The sequence below is a fragment of the Natator depressus genome, chromosome 1 (genome assembly GCF_965152275.1).
Source record: "Natator depressus isolate rNatDep1 chromosome 1, rNatDep2.hap1, whole genome shotgun sequence".
Classification (NCBI taxonomy): Eukaryota; Metazoa; Chordata; order Testudines; family Cheloniidae; genus Natator; species Natator depressus.
In genome coordinates this window covers 231,073,414-231,086,127 of record NC_134234.1, presented here as the reverse complement: position 1 = coordinate 231,086,127, position 12,714 = coordinate 231,073,414, and the positions used below count along the sequence as shown (strand labels likewise).

The following is a 12,714-nucleotide window of genomic DNA, read 5'->3' as shown; positions in this document are numbered from 1 at the left end:
AAAACCTACAGGAATATCAGATGAGGAACTGATCTTTGCGTGTCATTCTCTGAGAACAGAGCTAGTTAAAACAAAACAAAACAACTCTCAACAAGCGGAAGTTGTGCCTCTTTGACAAGAGTAGAGATTTCTTGTTTTACTCTTTTTTTTTTTAATTGCTCTCTTTCTTTGACAGCTAAGACTTTTCTCTTCTCTTGTTCCCTGGTGTAGTGTTCATGTTAGAAAGATGTAGGAATTCTGGACACTAATAATCAATTGTCTCTTTTCCAGGCCTGAAATTTGTGTGCTAATATTCGCAAAAAGAAAAGGAGTACTTGTGGCACCTAAGAGACTAACCAATTAATTGTAGATTAAACGCACACAACGTACATTGTAAGGAGAGTGATCACTTTAGATAAGCTATTACCAGCCGGAGAGTGGGATGGGGGGAGAGAAAACCTTTTGTAGTGATAAACACCCATTTTTTCATGGTCTGTGTGTATAAAAACATCTTCTGTACTTTCCACAGTATGCATCCGATGAAGTGAGCTGTAGCTCACGAAAGCTTGTGCTCAAATAAATTGGTTAGTCTCTAAGGTGCCACAAGTACTCCTTTTCTTTTTGCAAATACAGACTAACGGCTGTTACTCTGAAACCTGTGCTAATATTGTAATAGTCTTCTAGGCAATGTGGTTTGATAGCTAGAGCAGGGACTGGAAGTTAGGATATCCAGATTCTTGTCTCTGTTCTACATGGATGCTTCTAGCTATGTGCCTCTGGGCAAGTCACTTATAATCTCTGTGCCTCATTTTTTCCTATCTTTAAAAAAGGAGATTACAGTACATATCTTTTTTAAGTGCTTTGAGATCTTCAGGGGAATGGTGCTATAGTGCATATGTGCAAAGTGTTATGATGTCATTGATTATTATTTTAGTGGAATGGCTTCTATTTGAAAATGTAGTGGAAATAAATGTTGAATATGGACTTTTTTTTAAATTCTAGCAACAGTGCTAGATATATGCTTTATTATTATTATTATTTACACCATGTACTCATTTTTTAAAAGATTGTTCAGATTTTAACTTACTGGTACCCTAAAAAGTAGGAGGGAAAGTAGTAATTTCCAGCAAGTGAATAAACAGCAGTAATAGAACCCTCAATAATTTTTTTAATATTCAGTGTTAATATGCACACATATGTCCAAATGTATATTTTGTGTTCTGTACGAATCATTTTCTAAAGGTGTCAAAAATTAGCAGAGCAAAAGCATAGCTGTCTGTTAGTATTAACTAGCTATTATGAGCCCTTAATTAGAAAATAAGTATATTGTTGGTACTAATATGAAAATATTTCAGGGGAACTTATTTGCTTTGATCTAACTGAGATAGAAAAATAAAGCTGATGCAAGATTTAATGGTTTAAATTCCAGATGTTTCTGTTTTTATGTTGTTACTCTTTAAATAGTTTCTGGAAATATTAAAACTATCTCAGTGGCTGCTGAGTTATGATGCTGCCCAGTGGCTGCCGCTGAGTTTGGTATACGGGCTTATTCTATCCGCTGCGTGGTATACGGGCAAATCACTCCTGAGAAATAAATTCCTTCTTTCACTTATCGCTGACTGGAATTAGAAAGGCATTAGAATGTTGCATGGGGCAGAATTTCTCTCCTTCAGTCCATAGGGAAGACATTTTCCCAACATTCCACTCTTTTTCTCACACATGCTCCTATTTATGTCATTGTAGTATTGATCAGAAAGGAAAATGATGTATAATACTGAAAATTAGTTGTTTTGTGTTATTTATTTATATTGTTTTGTAGACCGAAATGGAGATTCATTTTATTAATTTAATTTTTTAAAATAAATATCTCTGAACAGTTAGACAGCTTGTAGGGGTTAATAGGCAGGTAACATGCTTCCTCTTTATCTTTTAATGTCATTGAATATATTTTGGGGAGCACTTTAGTCTTTGTCTACAGTAGAGAGGTGTACCAGTAGAAGTTCTGTTGACACAGAGCCAACCACAAAACGATATCAGTGGAGTGCGTTCACACTCAGATGCTTATGTTGGTGCATTCAGCTCACATGGCATGAAGGTATATTGGCAAAAATTGTGTTGCACGGTAGGTAGGCATCCTAGTGTCTTTCATGCTGTCTTCAGGCATGCTGTCTTGTGGAAAATTGTCCCATTTGAGAACTCGCTGCTTCTAACATGGATGTGGCAGAGAGAAACACAGCTCCTTCCTACATTGTAAGCACAGGGTATATGATGTTGCCATGCATGCAAGGACACAGCACTCAAAGAGATTCAACTGAGGATGACTGAACAGTGACAGCAGAGGCTACACTGTTACAGCTGTTCTTCACAGAATAACTGCACTCAGTGGAGGGCTGGCTTTGGGGCCATCTACTGAGCAATGGGACCTGATTGTCCTGCAAACATGGAATAGCCAATAGTGACTCCAGAATTTTCGCTTGCAGAAGGCTACACTCCTAGAGCTGTGTATTGAATGCACTACTGTCCTGCAGCACAGGAACACCAAGATGGAACCTGCCCTTGCGGTGGAGAAACAAGTGGCAGTGGTCATGTGGAGGTTTGAAACCACAGAGATCTGTCAGTGAGTAGTCAATTTGGTGTTGGAAAACTTGGTGGGGGTCTGCCAGGAGATAAAAGAAGTTCTGTCAGGCTAGGTCAAGTGCAGGAAATAATAGATGGAGCAGGGCTTCCCTAACTGTGCTGGAGCGATAATTAGGACCCTTGTCCCCTAGCCTGTGGTTATTTAAACCAAAAGGGAGGGGTGGTCTTGGTGATTAGGCAGGCCATCGTGGATCATTGTGGGTGCTTTACTAACAAAAATGTTGGCCGGTCTGGAAAAGTCCATGACACGCGGATTTTTAGAAACACTCAACTTTTTGACAGTCTGAAAGGAGGGCCTTTTGTGAAGCCATATACTAGAAAACGGCACAGATGCAAGGAAAGGTTATTGCTGCACACTTAACATTGCATCGGGTGAGAGCCCTATTGCCAGTGGGGATGAGTGAGTGGCCAGGCTGTCTGCTGATCTAAAACAACCTGAAAGTAAGTCGTTAACAGTACCACTGCCAGAACGTTTCAGGTGAGGTACTTTGACAGTGGTGATAGCCATAAAATGTGATCATTTGTACAGTAACTGGTAGCGTATTGTATTTGTACACTGCTTTCACCATTTTTTGGAATGAATTAACAAGATAATTTTAAGGAATATTTGATTGAATTGTGGGAGACTTGTATATGCATGTATGTGAACAATAGTAAAATGACTGCTGGAGTATTTCTAGGTTGAACAGAAGCAATTGCTTCTATAGTATCCTGGATAGCTGACTTTTAAATACTTGTTCAATGTTTTTAGTGATCTATGGGACCATTTTTGGCTATGTGAATTACTTTCTAGCACTATGGGCAGCACTACAATGCCAGAAATCACAAAAAAGGTACCTCAACGTTCAGACAATATGTACTTTATCAACATGCCAGCCATCACAAAAAAAAACCAAAAAAAAAACCTAGCAACTTACAGATGATTTTGCCTTTACTAACTACAACCCATAACTATGTATGAAAAAGTGAAACAAGAAGCTGGATGTCAATGCATCACAGACGATGAGACTTACAATCAAAGCAGTTCTCTTTGTTCCCTGAGCTTTTGTCTGCTGGAGTAGAGTGCAGTGGGAACTGACTCAAAAGGATTGTGAGAAGGTTGGTGGCTCAAGGAGCAGGGGTAGGGAGGTATGATCCTGCCAGAGAAGGGAGCTGTTTAAGAAGTCTGAAAGCCACCTGGGAACGTATGTAGCCAAGCAGTTTTCTATGATAATCCTCCCAGTGGACCTGGTGTGGAGTAGGGTCATGCATACCATGGTGGGCTGATCAAAGTATCTCTGCCTTGTAGCTTCTGGGAAAATCTTAAATACTCTGTGTTAACAATATTTTGTGAAATTGTGCCCACAGGCTGAAAACTGTGTGTAAAAATTAACAGACTGTTCCATCCATAGTACTGTACATGCTACTGTGTGCAACTGGGTGGCTGCTGGCCTGGTCGTGTGTGTGTGTGTGCTCCAGCCTGAAATTTTTTTTATGTTCAGTCTCTTGCCCTGTGCCAGTTGTGCCCCATGCGTGTGCTATGTATATCTTTGTGGATCCATTTCATGATGCCTACATATCAGGGGACAGTGCTACCTTGACTGTAAGAGGAAATATACATTGTGTGGTCTTGAATCTCCAAAGCTTGGTGCACTATATGTGTGTCTGTTTGTGATCTATGGTGTCTTGCAAAGCTGTATGTAATGCCTTAAAAGCACTGCTCGGTTGTTAGAGAACCGTGTGTGTGTGTGCAAATGCTGTATGTTCATGTAACCCCATGATGTCAATTGCACAAAACTATTTATAGTTAATATTGCCTTGTTCGCTTGTTATGAACGTTGTCTGGTACTGCTGATGATACCAATAAGATCTGTGTGATTAAAATGCTCTTTTAAAAAGAGATTTTTCTGCATGCATACCTTTGTCTATCATTTTGATGGAGGAAGGGAAGAAGATTCATTTATAACGTGGACTTCAGGTCTGAGTTTGTTTGCTTCCCAGTGTAAACTGGGAGAGCAGTGGGTTAATTTTGGTCCATTGAGAATGCTTATGCAAGACTACTTGCTGGAGAGTGTTGGTATAATGGTATGCGGATGGACATGGGGTGGAGAAATGGTGGCTGGATGGCAGAGAGTGTTTACAGCTAGATTAGAAGGAAAGGATATATGGGTTCACACTGTGTTCTCCATCAGCTCTTTCCAGGCAATGCAAACATACAGGCACACCTTGCCAAGCGTTAAGGTATCAGCTTACACTATAGTTTCTTTAATGGGACATAAACAATCACTTGCCTTCCCAGATTCTCCCTCTTCCAGGGATGACCTGTGTCGGCATGAGGCATTCAGACTGTCTGCAGTCCAGCCGGGTGTTGATCACCTTTCTTTACTCCACCTTGTTGTCCACTTGCTGGCCAGTGCCAGACACCTCTCCCTCATCCACTGCTCCACAGGGGCTTCCTCCTCCTCTCCTGGACATGAATTGTCCACAGTGGTTACAGGGGAAATGATAGTGTCCCTGGTGAATATAGCAGACAGCTGGTTATAAAAGACACAGGTCATGTGGGTAGCTCCAGAACTCATTGTTCTCCTTCACCTTCTGATGGTCCTGCCTCAGCTCCTTTCCCTTTGCACAGCCCTGGGACTTCTCTTTGGGGTATCTGAGTTTTGCCATTTCCTTTGCCTAGTCACTGTAAATAGTCTTGTTCCTATGGGAGTGCTGCAGCTGAGCCTGCACACACTTCTCTCCCTACAGTGCAAGGAAATTGAGCATCTTCTCCTTGACCCAAGCAGCAGCACAGGACTGAGAAGTGAGGAGCCATGCTGTCCGCAAATTATCAGCAGGGAACCGCAACAGATATAGCTGTGAAGACCTTGCTGGGCATTTAAAAGTGAGGTGGAGTTCTAGTCATTGTGACCCCTGGACAGTGGAGTTCAAAAGTGCTTCCAGACAGGTCACTCCTGAAGGGAATGTTGCATTGTGGGATTGCAGTTTGAGGGCTGCTTATGGGTACAGGTACCCGTGCATTCACACTGCCACTATGCTGATAGAACTATAATAGCTGGAGGTTTAGGTCACTCCAAAAAGTGGAATAAGTAAGCTGGAAAATGTGGAGAGTTCAGTCATTAGGAGACAAAATTAAATGTGGATGCTGTACTCCAGGCTGTACTGAAAATGAGTGTTAGTACAACTTTCTAGCGTAAACTAGGCCTTAGAACACAATAAAACCATTTTTGTGAAAGAGGGATTTGGAACAAATATGTCAATGAAGCACAGTTAAAGCTCAAGTAAACCAATAACAGGTATTATGTTATGCACACTTAGCTCACAAAAAATTGGTTTACAAAAGTCATTTTCTATTCATTTACTTAGATCCTTTTTTTTTTTAATACTTTCAGAGAAGCTTAACATATACACATGCTCACATACACAAACGTGTGTGTGTGTGTGTGTATAGATACATACACAAATTGGACTGGTTTATAGAGCCTACTGCACTGGAGAGAATGTGGTTTTATTCCTGGCGCTGCAGCTCCATTTGAGGATTACTGGATGCTGGCATGAGTCTCCAGGTCTCATTGTTCCATCTGAGGGAGTCAGTCTTGAGAGTGTTTGGCACCAAAGGGGGGAAAGGAGGGAGAGTTCTTGGGAATGAACATGAACTGAAGAGCCAGTATGCTGCTGTAACAATGGCTGGCACAGTTGGAGGGCCATTCACCATTGGGTATTGCCATAGGCATTGATGCGAAGCAGCATATGCGAGCAAAAGAGGCAAGGGTGGAAAAAAGGAAAACAAAATGCTGTGTAAATATATTTTGAAGGACATAATGACTGATAAACATACAATCAGGAAAAAATCAAATAATTGTTGTGAATTAATCCATATTTCAGGTCAAAGGACTCTGTTCATCCACATTCTTCTCTTTGGCTACTATTTATTTTCCAATTTTTGTTATTCTTTCCATATTTTGTTCTCTTTCTCTTCTCCTGCCCTAGCCATAATTCTTCATAACACTTAACATTAATGGAGTGCTTTAAATCATTGAGAACCTTTGCAAGTTTTAACTTCACAACACCCCTGTGAGTAAGTACTGTAATATCCTGGCTATTCTGTATGTGTATCACTGCTATCTACTAGATAGAACCAGAACTAGTGTTCTAAAGGCTAGATTCACAATGGAACTTAGATGTCTAGAAAATAATTGGGATTCATAAAGCCTGAGTTAGGCTCCCAATACAATGAATGGGGAAAGATAGGCACTTTAGAACAAAGGTCACAAAAGCCAGGATGCCAGATGGCTCTTCACCTAAGCTAGCCAATGGGAGATGCTAAGCCCCACCCCTCTCACTTAAAGTACTTAAGTGTGAGCTGCAGGGAGGCATGTCCCTTTGCTTTGGGATTCTCCACTGCAGCCCTTCTCTTGGTGTTAGGTGCCTATGCTGGTTTTCCCAGAAGCCAGGTGGAGAGGGTGCTTCCTTATAATTTAAATAACATAAATAATGAAAGAATTGGTAGGCCAAAGAGAGAGATTTCAGAGTAGCAGCCGTGTTAGTCTGTATTCGCAAAAAGAAAAGGAGTACTTGTGGCACCTTAGAGACTAACAATCCGATGAAGTGAGCTGTAGCTCACAAAAGCTTATGCTCAAATAAATTTGTTAGTCTCTAAGGTGCCACAATTACTCCTTTTCTTTTTGCAAGGAGAAAGTGTGTGCAATGAGTCTGTAGCCTTATGGGTTGAGTGCTCACCTATAAAGTGGGAGACCTCTCCAGCAGGGGTGCTGGAACAGGCGGGGCAAAGGGCTATGACCCTCCCACTTTTTGCCACAGGCCCAGCCCCGTGCTTCTCCTCTTCCTCCCGGAAGCTGGAGCCCAGCCTGGGTAAGAGTGGCCCAGGGAGCCCTGGCAGCCCGTGGGAAGCCACAGACCCTCCACCTACCTAGGGTGGGAGGGCCCGAGAGCAGTCCCTAGTCCGTGTGTCAGCCTCCCCACCCCGGCTCCTGGCCTAGGGCAGATGGAGGGTCCTCAGCTCCCCACAGCTTCCTGGGTGGCTCTTCAGCCCCCAAGGCTCTACCACCAGGCTGGAAGCTGGAGCCAGATCGGGGTAAGAGCCACGCACCCTCCACCTGCCCTAGGCTCCCCAACCTGGCTCTGGCTTGGCCGGAGGGTGGGGTCTTAGGGAGAAGAGGAAGGGCAGGGTTGGGGCCAATGAGGGGGAGGGGCCTTGCCCCCCCCATACTTTTAGGCACAATCCTCCTGCCTCCAGTCCCCCTGCTCCAATGACTCGTATTAAATTATTTATTCACAGTGAAACAGCTTCAACAAGAGAGACTGAGGGAACCCCACATCAGATTATCCCTTAGCCCTGTGGTTAGGGCATGCTCAAGAGGTGACAGATCCCTGTTCAAATCCGTTCTCCCCCTCAGGTGGAGGAGGGATTTGAACCAGGTGAGTATCTTAATCGCTGGGCTAAAAGTTATGAGGGAGGTGATCCTCCTTCCATCCATTTTGTGTAAGATCACCTACGGGGGCCTGATCCAATAGTTGAGCTCTGAACATGTTGACTGGATGTGGCCCCACAGACAAGTTAGATGGAGGAATGCCTGTCTTTGTGAATTGCTCTGGTGCTCCGCGGTCTGGACATCTGGGACTGCTGTGTGCATATGAGAGGTACAAAAATATAGGTGCCTAGTGTAGGTGTAGTATGACTTCTATGTTTGTGGAGGCAGCTCCAGTCAGGCAGTGGGGCCACAGGTGGTGGGCCAAATTCCATGCTTGCCAGAGGCTTACAGTTTGGGGAGGCAGTGCCCCCTGCCTTCCCTCCCTCCCCCCAACTATGCCTCTGGTGCCTAGGTAACTTTTATGGCAGAAAGTTTGGTGCCAAGTGAATTTAGGCACCTGTGGGGTTTGATGGCTGCAGAATACGATTTCTATTAATTCCAGTGGGGCCTGATTCTGGGGTTTAGGCATCTAAAGAGGCAGTTGGGCGCCTGAGTCTTTTGTGAATCTAGCTCAGTGATTCTCAAACTTTTGTACTGGGGATCTCTTTCACATAGCAAACCTCTGAGTGCGACCCTCCCCCTCCCCGTTTAAATTAAAAACACTTTTTTTTGTATATTTAACACCATTATAAATGCTGGAGGCAAAGCGGGGTTTGGGGGCTCGCGAACTGCCATGTAATAACCTCACAACCCCTTGTGGGGTCCCGACTCCCAGTTTGAGAACCCCTGCTCGCTCTGTGTGTCATAGGTTCTATGTTGCTAATAGTTAACAGAGATTTTCCTTTAACTCAAGTAGATGAGTCCTGTGTTTCTGAAGAAGGAAGAGTTAAGCACTATCACCTCTGTTACTGAGAAGTTCTGAATGAGTATGGCATACAAGCGTAGCATATTCAGCATCTGTGTTTGTATAGCACTTAGCATAATAAGGTCCTGCGTCCATGACTGGCAATTGTACTAGATGGCTAGAAGTTGTTACAGTATCATCCCCATTTTACAGATGGTGAAAATGAGGTAAAGCTGTTAAGTGATTTCCCAACTCCATGAAGAGAGTCCATGTCAGAATAGTGATTAGAAGTAGCAGTTGCCAGTTCTCAGTCATGTGCTCAGATCACTAGACTGAGTCTAGCTTTATGGTTGTACACATTGCACGAGTACCCATATGTAAATATGTAAACTTTCTAAATTGCACAACGTATGTCTATTTTCTAAACAATTTACTGTGTTGTTTCTTTTCCCAGTATATGTGTGCCTCCCAACAAAATGTTCTAGGTTTTTATTTAGTTTGTGAAAGTTTCTGTGGTTGTAGCTTTTAGGACAATTATGTTTTTTAATATTTATCTGTTTCAAAGCTGTTTTTATAGAGTGGATATAATACATAAATTCTAATTGTTTTAAAGATACAGTATGTAAACCTTTCACAAACAATACTCAGAATACATGAACAAGACATATGACATTACTGTATAACAAAATATAATCAAACTATAATTTGATATAGACTTTCAGTTCTTCTTCCTTTTGAATGGGGAATGGCCATCTATTGTCTCTAAAATCATAGTATTCTTTTTTTAAATAAAAATATTTGACGGCTGTAAAAATAGCAAAATTCTGTCAAAGTGCCTCACATGACAATTGCAGTTCAAGTCAAAAGAGGTGTCAAACTACTTTAGTACATCAATTAAGCATGATTACATGTATCTTAAACAAAAAATCCATATAGTGTTATTTTAAATAGTTAACATACAGTATTTCAGCAGGGGAAACACTTATTAGATCACAAGAATCTATTTTGCACCATCAGCATTGCAGAGGGGATTATAATTGTGTTAAATTTTCATATTACTCATATTCACACATTAATGAACAGATGCATTGTTACTATTGGGATTTTGCCATTTGGCCTTTCACATCTCTAATCATGAATTTCCTACTGAGATCTTTACCATTCTAGCAGAAATTCAGTCATTGATACATGGCTGTCCATTGAATTCATTATTGTTAGCTTGTTTGTTGCAGCTCTTCCTGAATTACCAGTAGAGTCAGGTTGCAAGAACAGTAATTTGTAACATGAGTTGTTTCATTACAGTCAATAGGTTTTTATTGACAAAACCAAAAAAAAAAAATCCTTAAAAAATAGCATTGAACTTAATCACAGCCACTTCTATCCTGGTTTATGCATAGAAAGTTAACTATGATTTCTGATCAAGCACCTTCCAATAACATGGTCATGAAGGAGCCATTCATTTGGAGGGACTATTTGTTACAAGGAGGGTAATTGTACTAAGCCTCTGTGTAGCTGAGCTGTGTCTCTGCTTGGTAGTTAATACAGCGGCCTGCAGTGAACCTGGAGTGTTCTGTAGGCTTCAGAAACCAGGCTACTGTTGCTTTAACTCTCCAAGTTAGACAGAAGACTTCTGTTTCTTTACTAGCACACTACAGCGCATATTTTGTCTAGCTGCAGGGGAAAAGCTTTGTCATGGACTTTGCTGACAATAGACTTAAAAGTAAAACGTTCTACTTTTGGTGCCTGGAGGTTCTGTAGCCTATTGTTAGTTCACAATGGATTTCTATTGCTGCATTCCTGCTTTGCAAAGGTTTGTTAGCTTTTAATGACTGACAGTCCTCTATTGCAAATACCGCATTGGCGCTGGCCTGTTTATATGCTACTCAAGAATTTTTGAAAAACACCGGAAAAAAGAAAACAGCAATGTTTATTTGACCTATTCAAGATATGTTTTAAAAAATGGTTTCCTTCATGAAGTGTTTACTGGGAAAGTACAAACTTTGGAAATATTTGTAAAAGTGTCTAAAGCACAGTGGAATCTTCTTATCATGAACTCAGGAATGGAAATATTAATGTTATAACGTTAACATGCAGCTTCTCATAGCTATTTCATTGTGATCTAATTGTAATTTTTGATCTTATAATTAAATCTTTTATTAATGTAGTTCTTGTTATTACAAAAAAGTTAGAATAAAACTTCATTCACCCTGCCATTTAAAGAGTAGAATTCCTATAATTATATATTTTTTTAATATTAAACTGGAGACTGAACATTTAGGGATGGTGTGTGTGTGAGAGAGTATAATGCTAGTTTATGAAATAAAGATTTTGGGTTGTTCACTTTCATTTTCCACAAATCCTTTATAAAGAGAGAATAAAATACTATATTATTGGCATTTTGGGAGAGAAAGAAACGTTTGATATGGTTTTATTGAAAACTGCACACAGATTTTTGTGACACTGATTCCTGAGAGCTTTAAGATAGGGGCTCAAGAAGGTTGGCAAAATTAGCCAAACAAGATAATGAAGGCTCCTCATAAAGCTTTTTACTATGGGGAAAATTAACCAGTTGCTAATAATTGTATGGTCCCTAGGCCAGACGGTCCCTTTGATAAGTTAACATGTACTCCTTTTATTCTCCTGGTAGGGGGTAAACAAATGCCTGAACAAATACAAATACACATAAACACAAATGTGGAGAATAGCAGTATATGTCTTAGATCCAGATAATAAGTGTGGGTATTGTTATTTAGATGGCGCATACTGGGACACTTATCTTTTAGTACACTCCATTTTCTAACTGAATGCAGTACTAATCGTGGGATTGAAAGCTATTGTAATTGTGTACCCATCTAAATGCTGACAAGAATATACAATTACATTGTTTGGAACGGAGTTTAATGTTCTCTGAATTTTATTAGCATTTATATTTACTTATGCATTAAAATTCCACATAAAAAAGAGCTCAAAATGCAAGAATTAAAGACATAAATATCGGCCACATCCACACCCTCAGTGTATTTTCCCCTGAAAATATTGAACAAATATATTTTATTATAAAAAGGAAATGATAGAAATCTGAAATGAGAAAATAATGGGTTTCCATTCTAGGCATTCCTTCCCCCCACTTCCCCATTTCTGGATTTTACAGTCTTTGTAAAGCTTTTTATCACCCCAAACTTTTTTTTTTATTATTATTATTATTATTTATTATTTACAATGTCTGAGTTTGTGTGTGTTACTGGAAAATCTTTCCACGGTGTACTTACCACCACACGATGTTTAAACACACATTATAAAGTGGATGTAATTGTAAACACACAGAGGGACATAATTACATGAAGCAGATTTAGGAGCTAATTCTTTGCCCCTTTTTTTACTCTGCATTTTTTCAACATAATTATTTTTTGACTGCGGACTAACACCCTGAAATTGACAAGCATCCATTATAAGCAGGAACTTGTTCACTAAATTGAAAAACAATGAATTGCAGGTTTATATGTACCCATTGTCATACAGAATTACTATGGCTTTGTTCTGCAAGAGGAAAAAGCTAATGATTTTGAAACAGCAGGTGACAAAACACATTCTCTTCCCCCCCCCCCCTTATCAGTTTGTTGATGAAGTCATTATGAATTGGGGCCCAGAATAGGGTTGGCCTTATTTTTAGCAGATAGACTTTTAATGAGTTCTATTGTGGAGCCAGTCATGTTGATTTTCTTACATTTTTTTTCTCCCTTCACTCAGAAACTCCCAGTATTGAAAAGCTACTATCAAAGGACTGGAAAGACAAGCTTCTTGCCATGGGATCAGGGAACTTTGGAGAAATAAAAGGTAACA

General features: G+C 40.5%; 1 protein-coding gene across 11 annotated transcripts in view; it reads left to right on the top strand.

Moving 5' to 3' along the window:
• SOX5 (SRY-box transcription factor 5) overlaps window positions 1-12,714 on the top strand; it is a 606,300-nt gene that overhangs the window by 389,145 nt on the left and 204,441 nt on the right. For all 11 annotated transcript variants that reach the window (XM_074937768.1, XM_074937807.1, XM_074937745.1 and 8 more), the window contains one exon: window positions 12,622-12,708. In XM_074937768.1, the coding sequence (XP_074793869.1) occupies window positions 12,622-12,708 (87 nt within the window). The remainder of the gene's footprint in view (window positions 1-12,621; window positions 12,709-12,714) is intronic.